Source organism: Eutrema salsugineum, unplaced genomic scaffold, assembly GCF_000478725.1.
Source record: "Eutrema salsugineum unplaced genomic scaffold, Eutsalg1_0 scaffold_1, whole genome shotgun sequence".
Classification (NCBI taxonomy): Eukaryota; Viridiplantae; Streptophyta; class Magnoliopsida; order Brassicales; family Brassicaceae; genus Eutrema; species Eutrema salsugineum.
Window position 1 is genome coordinate 2,147,958 of NW_006256909.1, and position 22,566 is coordinate 2,170,523.

The 22,566-nt window shown below is 36.5% G+C and overlaps 5 protein-coding genes across 5 annotated transcripts; 4 read left to right on the forward strand and 1 right to left on the reverse strand.

The window, feature by feature from the left end:
- The first annotated feature begins 550 nt into the window (after window positions 1–550).
- Window positions 551–4,898, forward strand: LOC18028939 (beta-galactosidase 11). The gene is made up of 17 exons (XM_006412100.2): window positions 551–889; window positions 986–1,081; window positions 1,192–1,304; window positions 1,400–1,466; window positions 1,583–1,675; window positions 1,770–1,913; window positions 1,997–2,091; window positions 2,187–2,292; window positions 2,395–2,598; window positions 2,697–2,864; window positions 2,954–3,129; window positions 3,215–3,321; window positions 3,411–3,520; window positions 3,605–3,715; window positions 3,806–3,910; window positions 4,027–4,521; window positions 4,605–4,898. The coding sequence occupies exons 1-17, from the start codon at window positions 680–682 to the stop codon at window positions 4,737–4,739; spliced, it is 2,535 nt and encodes an 844-aa protein (XP_006412163.1). The 5' UTR covers window positions 551–679; the 3' UTR covers window positions 4,740–4,898.
- A 357-nt stretch (window positions 4,899–5,255) lies between these two features.
- On the forward strand, window positions 5,256–8,009 carry LOC18028940 (L-ascorbate peroxidase 3). The gene is made up of 9 exons (XM_006412101.2): window positions 5,256–5,466; window positions 5,637–5,761; window positions 6,020–6,069; window positions 6,487–6,552; window positions 6,643–6,691; window positions 6,814–6,896; window positions 6,986–7,065; window positions 7,213–7,315; window positions 7,615–8,009. Exons 1-9 carry the CDS (start codon window positions 5,354–5,356, stop codon window positions 7,807–7,809), a joined length of 864 nt encoding a protein of 287 aa, XP_006412164.1. The 5' UTR covers window positions 5,256–5,353; the 3' UTR covers window positions 7,810–8,009.
- A 3,048-nt stretch (window positions 8,010–11,057) lies between these two features.
- On the forward strand, window positions 11,058–12,248 carry LOC18028959 (transcription factor MYB32). Its single transcript, XM_006412102.2, has 2 exons — window positions 11,058–11,468; window positions 11,552–12,248. Exons 1-2 carry the CDS (start codon window positions 11,206–11,208, stop codon window positions 12,141–12,143), a joined length of 855 nt encoding a protein of 284 aa, XP_006412165.1. The 5' UTR covers window positions 11,058–11,205; the 3' UTR covers window positions 12,144–12,248.
- A 1,755-nt stretch (window positions 12,249–14,003) lies between these two features.
- LOC18028960 (subtilisin-like protease SBT1.6) lies at window positions 14,004–16,546 on the forward strand. The gene has a single exon (XM_006412103.2). The coding sequence runs from the start codon at window positions 14,042–14,044 to the stop codon at window positions 16,346–16,348; it is 2,307 nt and encodes a 768-aa protein (XP_006412166.1). The 5' UTR covers window positions 14,004–14,041; the 3' UTR covers window positions 16,349–16,546.
- A 2,514-nt stretch (window positions 16,547–19,060) lies between these two features.
- LOC18028961 (actin-depolymerizing factor 9) lies at window positions 19,061–20,070 on the reverse strand. Its single transcript, XM_006412104.2, has 3 exons — window positions 19,956–20,070; window positions 19,594–19,859; window positions 19,061–19,442 (listed from the first exon to the last, which is right to left on the reverse strand). The coding sequence occupies exons 1-3, from the start codon at window positions 19,968–19,970 to the stop codon at window positions 19,292–19,294; spliced, it is 432 nt and encodes a 143-aa protein (XP_006412167.1). The 5' UTR covers window positions 19,971–20,070; the 3' UTR covers window positions 19,061–19,291.
- Between the last annotated feature and the right edge of the window lie 2,496 nt (window positions 20,071–22,566).

Consider the following 22,566-nt stretch of genomic DNA (forward strand, 5'->3'; position numbering starts at 1 on the left):
AAGATATTTGTGAAAACGATTTAACATTTAGACCAAAAAAAAATATTTGTGAAAACGTATTAGGTAAAATGATTGCAGTGTTATACTGTTATTCCGTTTTCAGCCACTTTTGCATACATAATCTTTTGTTTTTTTTTTTGTTTTTTGTCGTCAATCTTTTGTTTAAATGTATATTTTTACACAACTTCTCTAAAACTAAAAAACGATGTTTTTTAAAAAAAAAAAAAAAAACGATCACGGTAAGAAATCTTTGAAAGCTAGCTAGTTAGATCGGTTAAAAACATTGATTAACTGTTGTTAAAGAGAAACAGTTGTGTGAAAAAATATAATACTCAAATAAATATTTTGTTACGTATTTGTCCACCATATTAGGCAAATAAGAGGGCAAAACAAACTTTTAAAAATAGCAAACAAATAAAATCAAATTAAAAATTCAGAAAGAAAAAAAAAAGTTTGAAAGTTACAACGGTGGATTCTATTTCAGACGCGTAAAAATCTCCGAAACCTGGAAACCTGAGTGCGAAACATTCTCTTATATCATTGTCTTTTTTCAGGGCTTGTTATTTGAGCTCTCCTTGTTTTTTATTCCTCCGACAAGGACGAGGTTCCAAGAGAACTTAGCTTCTTGTTCTACAACGCAAACAAACAAAATTAATTCAAGAAAAAGAAGGAGGGTTAAATGAGAAAACATTCTCTTGATCGATGGCTTTTGACGGCCGTTTTTGTGGTTATCCTCTCGTCTTCTTCCTTAATCGCCGCGAAAAAGGACGTGAAGAAGAAGAAGAAGATTAATAAGGAGGTGACTTATGATGGAACGTCTTTGATCATCGATGGCAAAAGAGAACTTCTTTACTCTGGCTCTATTCATTATCCTCGAAGCACTCCTGAAGTATGTTTCGATTAGTCAAAAAAAAATCATTTCTATCTTATTAGAAGGTTCTTTGTATTGATATCGAAATTAATATGTGATTTGGATTTTGTCTAGATGTGGCCACATATTATCAAGAGAGCCAAACAAGGCGGTTTGAACACGATTCAAACATACGTTTTTTGGAACGTGCATGAGCCTGAACAAGGAAAGGTAATTTTAAAAATACAATCGATTTATAGAACATATCATACATAAGTACATTATTTTTGTTTTTAGGATTCTTAGTGTCTGCTTTTTTTTTTGGTTACGTTTTTCATTAGTTCAACTTTTCGGGACGAGCTGATTTGGTGAAGTTCATAAAGTTGATTGAGAAGAATGGCATGTATGTGACATTGAGGCTTGGACCGTTTATCCAAGCTGAATGGACTCATGGGTAACGATTGCTATCTTTGTTTTTATCTATTGATTTTTTCTTTCTTAAATTTTTCTTTTAAATGTTTTATATGAAATCTTTTTTTTTTTTATCAGAGGACTTCCTTATTGGCTTAGAGAAGTTCCTGGAATTTTCTTCCGTACAGACAACGAAGCATTCAAGGTATGTACATATATATGAATGTGTGGCATACCAAAAAAAATATATATATGAATGTGTGTGTTTTATTACAATCAAAGAGATAAAAAGATGTGACCAAAAAAAAAAAACTATTGCAGGAACATACAGAGAGATATGTACGGATGATACTCGACAAAATGAAGGAGGAAAAATTGTTTGCTTCACAAGGAGGCCCCATTATATTAGGACAGGTGATTAAAACCCTAACACTTGCATATACATAATGACTTGAAATAAAAATGTTATACAATGAATAGTTTTGTAATAAAAATGAAACAATTGCAGATAGAAAATGAGTATAGCGCGGTTCAACGCGCATACAAACAAGATGGATTAAACTACATTAAATGGGCATCTAAGCTGGTGGATTCAATGAATCTCGGAATCCCATGGGTTATGTGCAAGCAGAACGACGCTCCTGATCCTATGGTAACATTTTAATTATTTCAAGGTTGTGTTTTTGTCTGAAAATGTTGTAAAAAACGTAATGAAAAATTTGATGTTAAATACAGATCAATGCTTGCAATGGAAGACACTGCGGTGATACTTTTCCCGGTCCAAACAAAGAATACAAGCCATCGTTATGGACTGAGAACTGGACTACTCAGTGAGTTTATTTTTTGTTGCTCTTAAAGTTAGAAATTTAGAAACTTGAGATTCATTCATATAAGTCTTAAAGATCTTGCAAATTTCTTTTTACAGGTTCCGTGTGTTTGGTGATCCGCCAACTCAGAGATCAGTAGAAGATATTGCTTTCTCAGTTGCTAGATTCTTCTCCAAGAACGGAAGCCATGTGAACTACTACATGGTATAACGTCTGCATTCAAATAAACCGCCTTTCTATTTGTTTGCGAAATGACTATCCAGATTCTTGAAATGAGGCTCTAACTTGTGTTGCAATCTTGTATAGTACCATGGAGGGACTAACTTTGGAAGAACATCAGCACATTACGTAACCACTCGATACTACGATGATGCACCTCTTGATGAATTTGGTCTAGAGAAAGAGCCTAAGTATGGTCATCTTAAACATCTTCACAATGCTCTTAACCTCTGCAAGAAACCACTTCTTTGGGGTCAGCCTCGTACCGAGAAGCCTGGAAAAGATACAGAGGTATATTAGAATACCATGTACACATAGATAAACATTCCAAAGCATTTCCTAAAATGTTTCAAAACATTCTACCTTTTGTTGTATGTTTGCAATTACAGATTCGTTACTACGAACAGCCTGGAACCAAATCTTGTGCGGCCTTCTTGGCTAACAACAACACCGAAGCTGCAGAAACCATAAAATTCAGGGGAAAAGAATACGTGATAGCGCCTCGTTCCATTAGTATTCTTCCTGATTGTAAAACTGTTGTTTACAACACTGCTCAGGTGAAGAAAACATTAAATAATTTCGGTTTATTCAAGCAGAAGAAACAGAGTAGTCTTTAACTTGATCTTGTTTGTTTGGATTGGACCAGATTGTTTCTCAACACACTGCAAGGAACTTTATGAAGTCTAAGAAGGCAAACAAGAAGTTTGACTTCCAAGTTTTCACTGAGGCATTGCCTAGTAAACTCCAAGGTGACTCTTACATTCCCGTTGAGCTTTACGGTTTGACTAAAGACAAGACAGATTATGGATGGTACACAACAAGGTAGTGACTCGTTTAATGTGATTGTATATCATAAAAAAAAAAATCCAATGGAGAAGAGAATCTTTAACTGAAATTTGCTTTGCAGCTTCAAGGTCCATGAGAATCACTTACCGAAGAAAGGAGTTAAGAGTGTTGTGAGGATTGCTAGTCTTGGACATGCGTTGCACGTTTGGCTCAATGGAGAATACATTGGTAAGAACTGTGACAGAACGATCTAAAAAAGGTATAAGAAACTGAGCTATAATGATGAATTTTTTATAAAAAAAAAATTTGTCTACCAGGAAATGGACATGGAAGCCATGAAGAGAAGAGCTTTGTTTTCCAGAAACCGGTTACACTTAAAGCAGGAGAGAATCATCTTATTATGCTTGGTGTTCTTACAGGATTCCCAGTAAGTAACAAAACATAATTCCAAAATAATGGAATTAGTACATAGATGAAGTTATATGTTGAGCTTTTTATTTTGTTCTTACAGGACAGTGGATCTTACATGGAACATAGATACACTGGACCTCGTAGTGTTTCCATCTTAGGATTGACTTCTGGAACACTTGATCTCACTGAAAGCAGCAAATGGGGAAACAAGGTTTCAAATTAATCTCTTAATTTCTCTGTAATTCATTCACAACATTGAGAATATATCTCCCTGATTTGATCTGGTTTTTTCGATCTTTAGGTCGGCATGGAAGGCGAAAGGCTTGGAATCCACACCGAGAAAGGTTTAAAGAAGGTCAAATGGCAAAAGTTCTCTGGGAAAGCACCAGGACTTACATGGTACCAGGTAATAAAAAGAACGCAAAAAAAAAACTATATCAGAGATCAGACTATATAAGAATGTAACTGGTAAGATAAGTAGAAATTTTATAATCATTCTAATGAATGTGAAAAAAACTGCAGACATACTTCGATGCACCAGAAAGCCAGAACGCAGCGGCGATTCGCATGAGCGGAATGGGAAAAGGGTTGATTTGGGTGAACGGAGAAGGCGTGGGAAGATATTGGATGTCTTTCTTGTCTCCATTAGGTCAACCTACGCAAATAGAGTATCACATCCCTAGATCTTTCTTGAAGCCCAAGAAAAACCTTCTTGTTATTTTCGAGGAAGAGCCTAATGTGAAGCCTGAGCTTATAGACTTTGTCATCGTCAACAGAGACACTGTTTGTTCTTATGTCGGAGAAAACTACACTCCAAGTGTTAGACATTGGACTAGGAAGCAAGACCAGGTCCAAGCCATCACTGATAACGTGAGTCTCACGGCGACTCTTAAATGCTCAGGCACTAAAAAGATCGCAGCCGTTGAGTTCGCTAGTTTCGGAAACCCTATTGGTGTTTGTGGAAATTTCACGCTTGGTACTTGTAATGCTCCTGTTTCAAAGCAAGTCGTTGAGAAGGTAAGTATCATATTTAGTTTATTCTTTTTTTGTATAATATGTTGTGGTATATGGAAAAGTAACCAACAAAGATATTGTTGCAGCATTGTTTGGGGAAAGCAGAGTGTGTGATTCCGGTGAACAAAAGCACATTCCAACAAGACAAGAAAGATTCATGTAAGAACTTTGTGAAGACGCTTGCCGTTCAAGTTAAGTGTGGTCGTGGCAAGAAGAATTAAGGGGTTTATATCACTATCATATGGTTTGTTGAATGGTTTCATGGTCTGTGTTTTAGCAGACCAATTTCAAAGTGCTGTGGCATCAATTTTTTATCGTTATGCATGTTTGTGTTTAATTTATTAAATTCAACGGTAATACACGAGTAAGATATTCAAATATGATCTCATCAAGAAACTACACTACCAAAAAAAACAAGTTATATATTTCCTTTTGTTAATTATAGAAAGTAATATACTGTATCATTTTGAATTTTTGAGGAATAAGATTAACAAAAACAAATTTTGACCCAAAAAAAAAAATTAACAAAATTTCTCGGAGTAAACATTGCACCGTTTGGTAGATAAAATAAAGACATGCGTGCCATATATCTAAACAAAAACGACAAACAAGTCTCATGCGAAAAGCGTACATGAGACAGCCAATGAGGTCCACCCGAAGGATGTGGCTGAGGTAAACAGCAGATAACTGACACTGACCCATCAAAACCCGATTCCCATTGGATGGTTTATCTCTTTGGCCCAAACTAATTTTCAATGTAACAACAAAAAAATCTTCACCCCCTTGACCATTTTTCTCTCCCTCACTCACCATTCCCAGACTTGTAGGAGGAGCTATGGCGGCACCGATTGTTGACGCGGAGTACTTGAAGCAGATAAACAAGGCTCGCCGTGAACTCCGCTCTCTCATCGCGAACAGGAACTGCGCTCCGATCATGCTTCGATTGGCGTAAGTTTCTTCCATTTTTCTGGTTTTCATGGCTTCGCTTATGTTGACTGCGACGTGCCTTCGTCTGTGTTCTCTGGAAAAAAAGTCTGGATTATAGTTAGGTTGTGGAAATTGCTGGATCTCGTTTCGTTTTAGCTGTTGAAATGTTGTCTTCTCTGGTTTTTATGAAGATGGCACGATGCTGGAACCTATGATGCTCAATCGAAGACCGGTGGACCTAATGGCTCGATCAGGAACGAGGAGGAGTTCAATCATGGTGCTAACAGTGGTTTGAAAATCGCTCTCGATCTCTGTGGTGTGTTTTTCTCTTCCCTACTTCTTGTGTTGAAGGTTTAGATTTAGTGATTATAGAGTGTACTGTTGATCTTTCATGGCACAATTTCTCAATTTACTTGCATGATCCAGATATTTTTACTTGTCAGCCAGTGGGATAGATGATTGTGAATTTGGATAGCCAATACTGTGTTCTCTCATATGGTGTATCCTGTTTGTCTTATGGTTTAAGAAGACTGTTTAAAGTAACCCCGTTGTGCTTTGATGTTTGATGTTTCAGAGAGCGTGAAAGCTAAACATCCCAAAATCACATATGCGGACCTATACCAGGTGATTACGATATCTAGTTTAAATATTTTAACATAACAGCAAGGTTCCTACCGGAGTTAGGACTGAATGAATTTCCTAATGGATGCATTTTATTAGTTTTGTCAGCCATATAATTTCCAGATGGTCTTGTTGTTTTCGACTGCTCCTTTGTCAAGAATACTCTGGAACTCAATCCTGCTGGTGTGTCATTACCAAGAGTTTTGTGTGAAATTTTCTGTTAGATAATTAGACTTGGACTGAATAGAATTCACATATCTGTCACTCGCACGTATATCACATCTTGTACTGTTTGTATTGTCGTTTGTCCATTATCTGTCTTCTTTCTTATAATATCAATACGTAATATAGGAATCTTTTAAAAGAAGCGTCCCAGACGGATCATCGGATGTCAATAATTTACTTAATCTTTTGTTTCAGCTTGCTGGTGTGGTAGCAGTGGAGGTTACTGGTGGACCTGATATCAGCTTTGTTCCGGGGAGAAAAGTATGTTTCTCCTTCTTTGAGCATTATAACAGCTTACCAGTTTAACATTGAAGCACATAACCATAACTAATGTTTCTTTCTTCCTGATAGGATTCAAATGTTTGCCCGAGGGAAGGAAGACTTCCTGATGCTAAACAAGGTACCACAAAATTGTTATATCATTTATAACAAACTTTTCTGCTGAAACTCTAAGCATGGAATTGGAAGACCTTCTCTATGAATTTACTATTCCCTTTTGAGAATTTGAAGTTGTGTCTGCAGGTTTCCAACACCTTAGAGATGTCTTCTACCGCATGGGACTATCTGATAAGGATATTGTGGCACTCTCAGGGGGTCATACTCTGGTAAATTCATCGTTCTTAAATCAACATCCGTTGTTTTTCTCAACAAATAAAAGGTTTGCTCGTGCTTATGGCTACTTTTGGGTGTTTAGGGAAGGGCTCATCCAGAGAGGTCAGGGTTTGATGGGCCATGGACTCAAGAGCCTCTGAAGTTTGATAACTCCTACTTCGTGTAATTTTCATTTCTTTATCCTCAGAGCTTTTAAATCTTCTTTGTTTCTAATTTTTTTTCCTGTTTGTGTTTCCAAGAAGAACAAAGCTCACAGCTACTTTATTACATGATCGGTTAACCAGTGATTAATTACTGTTTTGGTACCAGTGAACTGCTGAAAGGAGAATCAGATGGCTTGTTGAAACTTCCTACTGACAAGACTTTATTGGAAGACCCAGAGTTCCGTCGTTATGTTGAGATTTATGCTAAGGTATGATATAACTCGATTGTCTTATTGATTTCACATTTTCATTGAATAACAAATCAAAGCTATCTAGAACCCTACGAATACTAATTACCAATGATTGCTAATGTTGCAAGGTAATAAAATGACCACTCTTTACGAATTCTTATAATTCTATCATGGTGAATCGTGATCACAGTCCCTATTTCTGTACATGTTTGCTGTCAATTAGCTCATAATTTCTGAGAATATGTAGATAGAAAATGGGACGCTTCACTACGATTTCTTTATTTGATTAATGATAAGCTCAATTTGTGTGGAGACAGGATGAGGATGCATTCTTCAAAGACTACTCTGAATCGCACAAGAAACTCTCTGAGCTCGGTTTCAACTCGAATCCCTCGGCAGCTAAAGCAGTTGCAGACAGTACGGTTCTGGCTCAGAGCGCGTTCGGGGTTGCGATTGCTGCTGCGGTCGTTGCGTTAAGTTACTTTTACGAGATTCGAAAGAGGATGAAATAGAATGAGGAAAAGAAAAAACCACGAAGGATTGATTCTCTTATATGACATCTAAGAAACTATCAATCATCTATGTAATTTGTAGTGTTCATACAAGTTGCTAAACTCTTTCAATCCACAGCCAAACTTTTTGTTAAAAAAAGTCAACGTTTGGGGATTGTGAAAACGATCGTGATTCATAACTGGGTTACTTTTCATTGCAACATTCGTTAAAACTTAAAATGATTATTATGATGCAAAATTTTGTGGATATCTACCAAAGATCGGTCGATATCTACAAAGTGGGACATAACCTGAAACTGGACCTAACATGTGTATGTTATTGTTAGGTTTTGTTAGGTAGGAAGGTTCTTTAAATTGTTTTTTTTTAATTTTTCTTTATATTTTCATCAGAAACGGTAAGATATAATGTTGGTTGACAGTCACCCACTAGATTGGTCCGGATCGCATCTAATGGACGTAAAGCGATTTTTGCGTCACCAATTGGCTTTTTTCTAGATTTTTGTTTCTATTATATAAACCATGTTGTTAAGTAAAAGAAATATATTTAATGGAGTGGAGATTTGTAACCTAACAATAGAAACTAAATAATAATAGACACTGAAAAGTTATAATTTTATTGAAACTGATTAGGAAATATCAGTTAGATGTTGCACTCTGTATTAGTTGCCCAATTTGGGTATGGTATACATGTTAAAAGTCGTATATGTATGTACCTTTATTTTAATATTTGTTTGGTGTATCTGTATGGACAACAAATCACATGTATACTCTATCCAATTTCTTTATAGTTAATTAAATATTCTATTACGTCGGTAGGAGTTCTGAGTAAATGTACACCAAGAAATCTACCAAACTCTTTAAGATTGTCTTTCAGGTATCAAACAAACTACTACCAATCAAGGTTCTTTCCTTTTCTCAAAAAGGAACTCCAAACAGTTTTAAAAACCAAAATCATTATTCGATATGTTTTTATCGATACACTTCTTTCAGAAAGATCCCGATAACTATTCATTAAAATAAATAAAATAATAATTAGTCAACAATGTTTGTTCGTTTATATATTGTGACCTAATTTACAAAAATTAAGTAACCAACTCATTATGATACAGTAATTTAAATATTTATTTTCTGGTTCTTCTAATAACCATTTAGTTCATCACCGTCAATCTTTCTGAGGCATGACAACAGAGATTTCGAATACATTTTAGCCATAATCTTTTGAAATTCGTCAAGAAAGTAAAAGGTTAATAAAGAATGTTGGTTGTTGATCTTCTCCGCAACTTCAGACTTCTATAGTAAAGCTAAATTAACGATGTATCAATCAATTGTTTAAATTAACCACTAGTCTTTGGTCTATATAAAACATTTAATTTACTGAGCAAATCGGACACATTCATTGTTAAAACAAACTTCAAAAATACCACATGCTGAGCTAAATAGCAATTTCGAAAGTTAAGAAGGCAATGTCTATTAACCTTTGCTCCGCTGAAGACGAGAAGAATGTTTACGAGTATTTTTTTTTTTTTTTTGGTAAACTGTTTACGAGTATTTTATAGGTGCGGTCATAAATTAATAGATATCTAAAATTCGATTTTTAGTTATAGTCAGACTGATTATTTTAGACTATTCAATTCAATGATTTATTCCCCGATAATCTTGTGCAAAGCGTTTTCGAGAAACACAGTTTTTTTTTCTCAAAATTAGTTGGACGTTACAATGATAGGAAGCCTTGAATTAATGACGAAAAAACAATTAAAGGATTGGTATTTGGTTGTTGGGAAAGTAAAAAGGTCGCGTGTTAGAGGAAATCATTAAAGGAGAAGAGAAAGCAGGTAGAAAATCCACTCTCTATTTCTTCTCATCACATTTACAAACTCTACGTGAGGCTTCACCCTCCAACACTATTTTTTATGACATTTTAATTTTGTAGCGACACCATATTGATGAATTTTGCTGCTTAATTTGTTTCTTTTCAAATATTCATGATGGGCAAGATTTCAAGAAATAGTACATTATAGGAATTAGGAACTCCTGAAATGGAGTTCTTTTTTTTTTGTTAAAGGAAATAGAGTTGTTTAATATTTACTTCTGTAATGGTATGTATGTTATTACTTTTGACAACCAGAAATGGAGCTCGAGAATGAAAGGTGGATATTTTAACTAAATTATCTGAGTAAATTCTTATTCTATAAAACGATCTGAAAGTTGAGTAATGTTTAAAGTCATCATTTCTTATGCGATACGCCGATACTTAGTAGGATTGGTACGGTATGTTCTAAATGATTTGTCTCCTTTATCCAATCGTCAAGTTTAGATATATTTTATTATATGTTATCGTTTACATTTCATTTATATATACATCATTATGATTGGTTCCCACTGACATTAACAACAACTACCTTACGGATTAGCCTTTGATCATGTCGATAAGAAACTGACTGAAGTTTTTTTTTATGTTAAAGGGCTTAAAACTGACTGAAGTTAATTTTGATAGCAAATAAATTAAATTAATAAATTAATCTCGTTGTAAGATTTTTAGAAAAATTCACCTAACTAATATGTTGCTTTTTTCTTTGGGAAATCCTAACTAACATTTTTAAAACTATTGATTTGAATATTTCTATATTGGATACTCTTTACAACTTCCTTACCAAACTCACTATGACAAATACTATTTTCTCATTATTGTAACATAAATGTCCATAATTCGATGCAGTACGAACCCACCATACTTCGTCTAAAAAAATCCTTTCTATCCTCAAATCTATATATATATTTTCTACTTACATTACACTTCTCAATAATTATTGTACAATATTACATTGTCTTCTGATGGTGTGTAGAGTGTAGTGGTAAAATCCTTTAAAATGGTAACGCCTTAAGGCTTTACACAAATGTTAGTTTATGACTCAAGATCAATATGTGTTGCGGTCTGCAATTTCTCAGAGTATTAAAACTTTATGAATATTAAATTACAACTAAACGCATGTCGCCGTTCAAAACTCGAACGTGTCTATACGTTATATAATTATGGTTTGTTTCACACACCTACTAGGCTTAGTACATTTAGACTCAGGTTTGAAAAAAAAGAAACTTAAATGCTCTAGAGCGTTTTCCCATTGAGATATTGAAGAAGATCGTGTGAAACTGTGAACAATTAGCAGTTTATAGATTTTGATTCCAAAAACTAAAAACAAAAATAGTAGATATTTAAAGAAAATGAGAAATCAGAAACGGAGCCCACTAGCCACTCCTTCAAACGTGTCTTACCAACTCTCTTCTAGAAACAATTTAGGCTTCACCTTCCTCCTCCAACCTCTCTCTCTCTCTCTCTCAAACATCTCTCCATAAAATCCTAATTTTCATCATCATAACAAGACATCATCATCATCAGAGATGGGAAGGTCTCCATGTTGCGAGAAAGACCACACGAACAAAGGCGCTTGGACTAAAGAAGAAGATGATAAGCTCATCTCTTACATCAAATCTCACGGCGAAGGTTGTTGGCGCTCTCTTCCCAGATCCGCCGGTCTTCTCCGCTGCGGCAAAAGCTGCCGTCTCCGTTGGATTAACTATCTCCGTCCTGATCTCAAGAGGGGGAATTTCACCCTCGACGAAGATGATCTCATCATCAAACTCCATAGCCTCCTCGGAAACAAGTGAGACTCTCACACCCTTCACAAAAGTCCTCTGTTTTTTTTATATATTACTCTGTTTCTTATGCTCTGTTTTTGTTTTTCAGGTGGTCTCTTATTGCGACTAGATTGCCGGGAAGAACAGATAACGAGATTAAAAATTACTGGAATACACATGTAAAGAGGAAGCTTTTAAGAAGAGGAATTGATCCCACGACTCATCGGCCGATCAACGAGACCAAAACTCCTCGAGATTCGTCTGAATCTAGAGAAACAGAGGACTCGCTTGTAAGGATTCTCTCTTTCGGTCCTCAGTTGGAGAAAAAGGAAAGTTTTGGGCAGGAGAGAAATCATCAAAAGGGACTGGTTTGCAAAAAGGAGAGATTCGAGTACTCAGTTGTCGAAGAGAGATGCTTAGATTTGAATCTTGAGCTTAAAATCAGCCCGCCATGGCAAGACCAGCAGCACCATGCTGAGACGAAACTCTGGTGTGGGAGAGAGAGGCATCGGTGCACTGCGTGCCGTTTTGGATTGGGAAACGGAAAGGAGTGTAGCTGTGATAATGCGAAATGTCAAATAGAGGACAGTAGTAGGAGCAGCAGCTATTCTTCAAGCGACATTAGTAGTAGTGTTGTTGGTTATGACTTCTTGGGCTTAAACACTAGTGTTTTGGATTTTAGTAGTTTGGAAATGAACTGAAATGAAATGTTAATGACAAAAAATCTTAACTATTAAGAAAAAAGATATTCATAACTGTGATATTAACATATAGTCAAGTCATCTTTTGTCGAATTTGCATCTTACTTCCCTTCATTTTTTTCTTCCAATTTTAGGTACATCACCATTACTTCTTTCTGAAGTCAAGTTACTCAAACGGGGAAACTCTATAATGATAGTGGCCTTATTTTAATACAAATCTTACATGTTCTCTTTATTTCCGGCTTTCCGCTATACGTCAAATTCTTTATCATAGTTGTTAGTATTATCTATCATACAAAATATGTGAGAGTTGATAGTCTACTAAAAGATGGGAATTTTCCAAGTTTTTTTCTAGTCGAATGTTAGGTTCTAATCATGTTTACTTGACAAGAGATATATTTAGATCCCTAGTCTTTTGTTCGATTTTTGACTCTACGTAAAGCCCAACCCATGCTTGACAAATGTAAATGGTTATTATTCCCAAGAGATTTGACATTTCAAGGAAGTGGATAAGCTGTGTAAGGATGAGAAGCGTGAGAACGATTGAAAGCGTATTACCATTAGCACATGCTTCTATTCATTCATTGCAACCTTTGGACATACATCTTCTCATTATTTTTAATATTAATACAACAGATACAGTTTGTGTTAGTAGTATAATGTCACTCTGTCTTTATCAAATAAAAGTTTTACTGCTGGAATGTCATCATAAAACAAAAATGTTGTATGCGGTATGAATTGTTTAAACAGCCAAAATAAACATGGTCTTTATAGTTTTTATTTCGGATCCGGATGGATTATAGGTCAGAAACCTTTGATTGCTCGAAACATTATGAACACACGCTTATTTGACCAAGAAAGTCGCATATTTTTGGTTCGGCCTACTAATATATACAACAAGATAAACCAGTAGCCCAATGCTCAAATGGGCTTTTTCTATCGAACTTTACACAGAGTTCGTAAATCCTAATATCTGAGTGAACCCCAAAAATAAATAATATTAATCAGAAGCTGATAGCCGTTATGGTTGATAATGGACGAATATAGTAAATATTAAGGATCGCAAAAGTTTCTGATGCATTGCTTTATTGTCCAATTGCAGTTTCTAAGATTTTCTCAGCTCAAGTCCGCTCCTTCACCACACACACACAAAAAAAACAGTTGAATTAAAATTCAATGAGATAAATCAGAAATATATATATCAAAACTACTATTATATGATTACTATTTACTACTCTCGTAGCACAGAATGTGATGAGTGATATATGATCAGAGAGGGTTCTTTGATTGATTTTCCGAGGGAAAAATGGACCTTTAGAAGTGGATCGTATTATTATTGTTACGATGATCTCTCATGCATGTGATCACCTCTCTTTCCTGGATAAAAGAGCTTAACCAAAAAAAAAAGGGGGAAAAAGTGACTTCCGCAGTTCCGATGGTCCACTTTTGTCAAAACAAAAATTAAATAATGATAGAAAAATACATTGAATCCTACAGAAGGTGTATGACTCATTATCGCAATGTCTTCCCCGAAATACGCTGTCGTTTTAAAGATTCCCATCACTGCCCAGTGTCTCACCCATCTCATTAATTATTATCTGTAAGTAATTAACGGATTAAACCAACTACACACGCTTAGTTCCATTTTTTATTTCAAAAAACACATATCGTCAAAATAGTTTTCTGTTTTCAGACTTATTAATATTGTTCAGAATCATACAAGCGACATGGTACTAGGAATCATTTCGCAGCATGGTGATTACTGGAGTAATTAACAATTAACAATTGATTTAACTAAAAAACGAAGGAAATAATTTATTACTTTTTCTTTTCTTTACTATAAGAGCACAAATGTCGGTAAAACCCCACTCACTTCACTCCCTCCACTCCTTCCTTCCATGGCTTCTTTCACTCATCTTCTTCTTCTTCTCTTCGTCTCCTTTCTCTCTTCTCCCTTCGTTTCTTTCGCCGCCGCTCAAGCCGCGAAGACCTTCATTTTCCGCGTCGATGGTGGATCTATGCCCTCTGTTTTCCCGACGCACTACCACTGGTACAGTTCCGAGTTCGCCCAACGATCTAGTATCCTCCATGTCTACCACACCGTCTTCCATGGCTTCTCCGCCGTCGTTACTCCCGACGAAGCCGATAACCTACGCAACCACCCGGCGGTTCTCGCTGTTTTCGAGGATCGTCGTCGTGAGCTTCACACTACGCGTTCTCCCCAATTCTTAGGTCTACAGAATCAGAAGGGACTCTGGTCCGATTCCAATTACGGATCAGACGTAATCATCGGCGTTTTCGACACCGGGATTTGGCCGGAGCGGAGGAGTTTCTCAGATCTCAATCTCGGTCCAATTCCGAAGCGATGGAGAGGCGTTTGCCAGTCTGGTGCCAGATTCGGGCCAAGGAACTGTAACCGGAAAATCGTCGGAGCCAGATTCTTCGCTAAAGGACAACAAGCCGCCGTGATCGGAGGAATCAACAAAACGGTTGAGTTTATTTCTCCTCGTGACGCAGACGGTCACGGCACTCACACCGCCTCAACCGCCGCTGGCCGTCACGCCTTCAGAGCAAGCATGTCCGGTTACGCCTCCGGTATCGCCAAAGGTGTTGCTCCCAAGGCTCGTATCGCCGCCTATAAAGTCTGCTGGAAAGATTCCGGCTGCCTCGATTCCGATATCCTCGCCGCCTTCGATGCCGCCGTCGTAGACGGCGTCGACGTCATATCGATTTCAATCGGTGGCGGAGACGGAATCACTTCTCCGTACTACCTCGATCCAATCGCCATAGGCTCGTACGGCGCCGCGTCGAAGGGGATCTTCGTCTCTTCCTCCGCCGGAAACGAGGGGCCTAACGGTATGTCGGTTACAAACCTTGCGCCATGGGTGACCACCGTCGGTGCAGGAACGATCGATCGGAATTTCCCGGCGGATGCTATTCTCGGTGACGGACATCGTCTCAGAGGCGTATCTCTCTACGCCGGTGTACCTCTCAACGGAAAAATGTTCCCGGTGGTTTATCCCGGGAAAGCGGGAATGTCGTCGGCTTCTCTCTGTATGGAGAATACACTCGACCCGAGGCAGGTGAGGGGTAAAATAGTAATTTGCGATAGAGGAAGCAGTCCTCGTGTAGCGAAAGGTCTGGTGGTGAAGAAAGCAGGCGGCGTCGGGATGATCCTCGCTAACGGTGCATCCAACGGTGAAGGATTAGTCGGAGATGCTCATCTTATCCCTGCCTGCGCCGTTGGATCAAACGAAGGAGATAGAATCAAAGCGTACGCCTCTACACACCCGAATCCAATCGCTTCAATCGATTTCAGAGGAACCATAGTCGGAATCAAACCGGCTCCGGTTGTTGCTTCTTTCTCCGGGAGAGGACCAAACGGGTTAAACCCGGAGATCCTTAAACCCGATCTGATTGCTCCCGGAGTTAACATCCTCGCGGCATGGAGCGACGCTGTTGGGCCTACGGGATTGCCTTCGGATCCACGGAAAACGGAGTTCAACATCCTCTCCGGTACATCAATGGCGTGTCCTCACGTCAGTGGAGCGGCGGCGCTGTTAAAATCCGCCCATCCCGATTGGAGCCCGGCCGCGATAAGATCCGCAATGATGACGACGACAAGCCTTGTTGATAACTCTAACCGCTCGTTAATCGACGAATCCACCGGGAAATCGGCTACGCCTTACGATTTCGGGTCGGGTCATCTCGATTTGGGTCGAGCAATGGATCCGGGTCTTGTTTACGATATAACCAACGACGATTACATCACGTTTCTCTGCTCGATCGGGTATGGACCGAAGACGATTCAAGTCATCACGAGAACGCCGGTGAGATGTCCGACGACGAGAAAACCATCGCCGGGGAATCTGAATTACCCTTCGATCACGGCGATGTTCCCTACTTCTAGAAGAGGGCCGTTGAGCAAGACCATTGTGAGGACGGCGACGAATGTCGGACAGCCGGAGGTGGTTTACCGGGCGAGGATAGAGTCGCCGAGAGGAGTGACGATAACGGTGAAGCCGCCGAGGCTAGTGTTTAGCTCTGCCGTTAAGAGACGGAGCTATGCGATAACGGTGACGGTTGATCCAAGGATAGTGGTGTTGGGAGAAACTGGTGCTGCATTCGGGTCGGTCACGTGGTTTGATGGTGGGAAACACGTGGTTCGGAGCCCCGTTGTGGTGACCCAATTAGATCCGATGTAAATCCGGGTCGGGTTTTTGGATGATCATGCGGTCATGATCGTGTAACCCCTATGGAGGTGTAGCAATAACTGTAGAATTTTGAGTTAGTGGTCTTTTTTTATATTAATGTTTTCTGTTTTATTATGGGATTTTTATCTTGTCTTTTTTTTACATATGCACAGAAATGAGATATGTTAAAAAGAAAATGAGAGGAAGAAACCTTTAGTATTATTTTTGTTGTTGTCTTGATTATATATAAAAAAAAACAGAAGTAGGAAGGCAACAAAATGGAATTTGAAAATGATGTACAAACTCACTGTATTGTTGTACCACAACGACTAAAGACCACAGATTTATGAATATTGCAGACATCATGATAGAAGATGATTGATTTCGACATGGGAAAGAGAGAGATGATTGATTTCTGCAAAGTGGCATAACCATGGAGATGTAAAGTGTATGCATGCTTTGACGTTTATTTCAGTTCCCACTTCCCACCTAACCATAATATGAGCACCAAGGTCCCACTTCTTTACTTGGGTTTATTTGTCTGTAGATTCTGCAGGATCTAGTCATCTTGTACTAAGAAAAAAATTCTTAGGCTACACAATAATAGTTAGTAGTACTCACTAGATTTAGAATTCAATCACAATCGCAAATCTTATCTTTATAAATAGTATGATTTATGAGATTGAGATGAAACAAACAAAAAAAATTGGTGTTTAGTTTCAGGTGTTAGTGAATGCACTGAACACACTTCTAGTGTGAGGGAATGTATTTGGTAAGGTCAATATTTTATAGTGGCATGCTGTGATTCGGATGCTCAATACATTGTCGTTTCTATGATTGAAGAGTCTATTGCAAGACAAGACGTGAATATCTTAAGTTAGTATATCGTGCATTGCATGTGAAAGTTCGTCCAATATATGGTAATAACTCGTGACTTTTGTTTAAAAAAAGTCATTTACCTTGCGTGAGCAAACAAAGAAATGTGCGAGGGATTGAAAATGCACACATATTTCGGGATGGACCTAATTTGGCAGTCAATAAATGGAATCCTTGTTTCAGTAAGTTTTGCATGCCAACATCAACATCCAACTAACCAATTTATATTTATGGCCATTCAAACATTTGATATAATCAATATTGTTCTGTTCCAAGGTTATAAATCATGTTTTTCTTACATTCACAGATTCTTGAAATCATGCTCTGTGATAAGTACACTGAAACTAATACTCCTCACTAAAATGCCAAGCCTTATATTTTCTAAGATAAGAAAAATCCAATTTCTTGTGGGATGAAACTTGGAAGTTACTTCGTGGACCTTACACTTGCAACCTTGGGTCCATTGTTACAGCGGCATCATCTACAAAATTATTATTCACATGTAAAGTAAAACTTTTTCTCAACTGTAAAAGTTGTAAGCTTTTGAAAAGGGGGGTTCGTTCTTCAACATTGCATCTACAATGTTGTATATCAATTAACAACTGCTAAAAAGTAAAGTTAAGTTGAATTTTTTGATATATCGTTTTTCATGTTATAAATATCTTATTATATTAAGTTGTGTCTCAACTGGAATAGAAAAGCTAGCAAAGTTCGAAATCAAATCAATATCTTTTAACCTCAAAAAATAAAGTTTGAAATCATTAAAGGTTGTTTATGTGACTAATTATTTCTTGCAAGCAAATGTAGAGTATGGTGATTGTCAGATTGGAGCGCATTCAACGGTGAAATTGGGATTATAAAGCTAAAGCCTTCCCAATCCCATCAATAACTAATATTCATCATTTCGAGATGAAAGTAGGTTGGTCCCACAATGTATCCCCAGATACCTTTCTTAGAATTTTTTATTTCCCGGCGGAGAATGAATAAGCCAAAAAATGAAAATAGCAAAAATGCTTTTGTTGAGAGTTGAACTCAAGACCTCCCGCTTACTAAACAGGTGCTCTAACCAACTGAGGTACGGGAGCATTTCTGCTTATTTTATGAGAGAAAAAAATTATAACATAAAATAAAAAGAAAGCGTAAAGTCGACCGTCAATAAAATTGAGTTGGGTTTTATAATTCAGATTTGGGCCGTGAACCAAGAGGCTAATTTATACGCAACTTTGTAGGCCATATTTTATCAATTAAAGATCCTGGGAGCAAATTCAGTTGTGAGGCACAACTAAATTAGAAATTCGGCCTAAGAATTAGACCCAAATCCGGACAACTCTCTCTATTTGTTTTGTACATTCAAATGAATTCTATCGATGGTCAATGCATCTTTAAACAACTGACTTTAACACTTAAATCTGAATTTAACAACTGAAGATATATATTGGTCGCTTTTTATTTCTAGAAAGGGAGAAAAGAGAGGTCCTATTATCTATTCCTAACTCTTAATTAATTTGTCTTTGCCAATGTATCTCAATAACCAAAATTGGGTAATTAAGACGTTTAAGAACATATATCTATATATATATATATATATTTTGAAGCATGAACCAAAAAGAACAGGAACCAAGAAAATTGAAGCATGTTACATTCATGATTCATGTGTTTAACTGAATGGCTTTCTCTAAACCATATCAACAACATTTAAACCTCACTCTTTTATCCTTTTAATTTGAACCACTTAAGTTGTAGTTTAGACTTGAATTTACTGACATTCAAAGCATGATAATGATTTGCTTGAAAATGGTCTCACAAAAAAACCATACTTTATTCTCATGATTAGCATACAACCAAAAGAGACATAAATAACACTCAACCATTAATTCTTATTATACGAAACTAACAGAAACAATTAAGAACGAAACACTAATAGTAGTCGAGAAGCATTGTTGTCAAGAAAAGGAAGAGAATTATTTTGTTTGACAAGAAAAGGAAACAAGTTAAGCACTAAACAACAACAACTAACATTAATAGAGAATTAATTGCTGGTTATGACTTAATATATAGTAGAGTAACAGTGAGTATAATTTATTTGGTGCGGTCCTGGATTTTGTCGAAACCCATCTCGGTAGGGTCGGTGGCTTGAAGCTCATAGTGAATGCCTTCCAACACTCTTCTCAGTCCGTTCTTCGACGTCGCGTACATCATCTTCTCCCTTATCCTCGACGCCTCCGGCGACCTATAATATATTATTCCCCATCAACAATCACTTTAAATGACTATTTTGCCCTTGTCTGATCGACGAGAGATCATTGGATTATGGGAGGGTAAAAGCGTAATTTTGAGAAATGGAAAAGACACATAGAAAGAGAGTTAAAAGAGTGACTGACCAGGTGATGAAGAAGAGCTTGCTCATGCGGCAGTTGTCGACGGTGACGTAATCGAAATCAAAGACGGCGTAGCGACAGTCGTCCTCCGGCAAGGAAGCGGCGAGATCGTGATAGCTCTCGCCGGCGGCACCGACTTTGTCGACGGTGACCTTTTTCGATTTCTCCTCGATCTTGAAAACGATGTATCTGTGCACTTTCTTCCACTTCATCTCCATGAACGATCTCTTGCATTCCTCCGTCATCCACATCCCGTTCATCATCGACGCCTAATGATTATACCAAATCATCATCATAGAGTATTTCAAATAATATATAGGAAGCCAAAATGGAAAATAAATGTTAAATTCATTTATTATTTTTACCGTCTTCAAAGCCATAGTGGTGAGTGCTGATGAGCTTAGATGGTGTCTTCTTCTTCTTCTTCTTCTTCTTCTTCTTTCGTTAGTGTTTTGAGTGTAGAGAGCTTTTTCTGCAGTGTGTGTTGAGGAGAGTGTAGTTTTCAGATTTATATATAGAAGTGCTTATGTAAATACCACTGACTTTCTTCATTAATTACAAAATTACCAGCCCTTAAACTAGCATATGATATGTATTTATATAAAACATACGAATTAATTTCTGGTCCTTTCAATTTAGTTTTGTACAGCCCATAGTTCTTGTTTTTTGTTCACTAATGATAACCATGGTTAAGAAAAGTACTAATTATTTCTTTTAAATTTGAATTGTGTGGTTTTCCAAAGCAGCTAATTAATGCTAGCTAATGGCTAATGAGAAAAACAACTTCGGATAGAAACTTATCATTTGAATGTTCAGAATTGGGAATTTCGCCTATATATTAAAACTATTTTAAGTGTTTTTTTTTAAAACAAATTCTTCTTTACCAAAATTAACGGTTTCAACTTTCATTAGCTAGCTGTGTTTTCCCCGTGCGTGTACCAATTTAATAAGGGCCCATGTAATAATAATTTCTCTGTTCTATTTAAATTTATTTTATACATATAGAATAGTTAATATATCTTCTATATATGTATATTTTATTATTAATGGTGAATATCTGTTATAGAAATAAAAAGCAATTTAAAAAATAAAAACAAAACTTTTTGATGTAGAAAATGACTTGCGTACAAACTTGTAAAACATTGATATCATAGAAAGGTATTAAATTAATGCTTTTATTTATACAAATTAAAGGTTCAACCCACATCCACTACTTGTGATTAGAATCACGATGGTGCTAGTGTTATGACAGGTTCCAAAAGTTGCTTTGCGTAAATTTGGCTGCTCATAACTGCGGGAATGTGATTAGAATCACGATGGTTTAGCTTATTTGGTTTCCTTCATGATTTCAAACATAGAAAATATGAGTCACTACTGTCGCAAAATCGAATATCTTCGCTTACTTATGTTTTCTAATTTATATAATTATATATAAAAATTGAGGAACTCAGAGTTTAAGCTCATAATGTCTCTTTGCGAGATCATTTTCTTAGTAATACTTGTTAAACCGTAAATTATCTATTTCCAGCGGAAACTGGAACTTGGAAACAAAGACTATGGGCAATGGGTACAATTTCAAATATTTTAAGAAAATACATATTGCTACTGGCACTTATAAAACCATCTCAAGAAATTATGCTTATATCAAATATCATTAATTTATAAACTTTCTTGTCTTTGCGTTTGCATTTGAAATATTTTTTTATTTACATAATCTTTGTGTTTGTAAAAATGTATCAATATAACCAAAACACTAAAATATTATGTTGTCTTTTCTAAATATATAGAAACACTAATTTAAAATAGAATGTCAAAGCAAGTGCAAATGTAAATGAAAAGAAAAAATTACCAAAGCATTAATTATTTACATCTATTACTAATGAAGATGATTGGAAAAGAAGAAAGACGCGAGGATTCGAGAGAAGCTGGTCCCAAATAATAGGATTTGATCCAATGCCTACATCCTCATTGGTTTCTCCAATTTTGTGTTCCTCAAAACTCAAGCGGCCCTTTGCGTGGAAGCTAAGGAATGAGACACGAGAGAATTTTTTATATGATCTTATTGGATTACAAAAAAAAAAAAAAATTAGCCATGATCAATTTTATGCAACTACTCTCGGATTACGGGTTAGTTAGCCCAATTCACATTGTTTTCCTATTGAATATCGTTAACTTTGGTGTCGGTAAATTATAGGGTTCACAGAATATAAGCTAAAGATACGTTGAAAGCCACTAGACAACTCCAATAAGAATTTTGCAGTCCCAAAGTTTATAGTCTTCCGATGAAATTGTTTATAACATGTATGGTATAAGTCGAGCAATTCATACCATTAATTGTGTCATGCCATACGTATGCATATGTTTTTTTCTTAAATAGTGAATTTAGATATAGGTATAGATGAATTATGGATACACGATTATATATATGTACATGAACATGAGTTTGCATGGACCCCTACCTGTTATTATTCGGGTGCAATAAAAAAGGATCAGCTAAAAAATCCCAAACACTAAAATCTAAAGTTATGAAAGAGATATGGGCGTAAGGTCGACATACTAACACTTCATGCTCCCTTTTGTTCTGTTTCAACCTAACTCGATCTCTCTTGATAAGAACGTGTCGTAAGATTTAAGAAGTATTAAATCAAATTCAGAGATAAATGTCAATCGATCGTTTTGTTAAAAAAAAAGATAAATGTCAATCGTTAAGGTTTCAATAGTTCCAAACGCAGATTTATACGTTTGCGTTCTCATGTAGCATTAAAATATATACATTTTTCATAGAAATTCATAAACTATATAAAAATACAAATAAACGAAATTCTATCTCTGTTTGCATAAAATACCAAATGTTATGGTAATGGTTTCATCTGGCGAAAAAAACTACTGTAACGAGTAAAATTATAAACAAACAAACAGTCAAGATCTAAATCATCAAAAAATGATAAAACATTCACACGCATTGAGAGGACATAA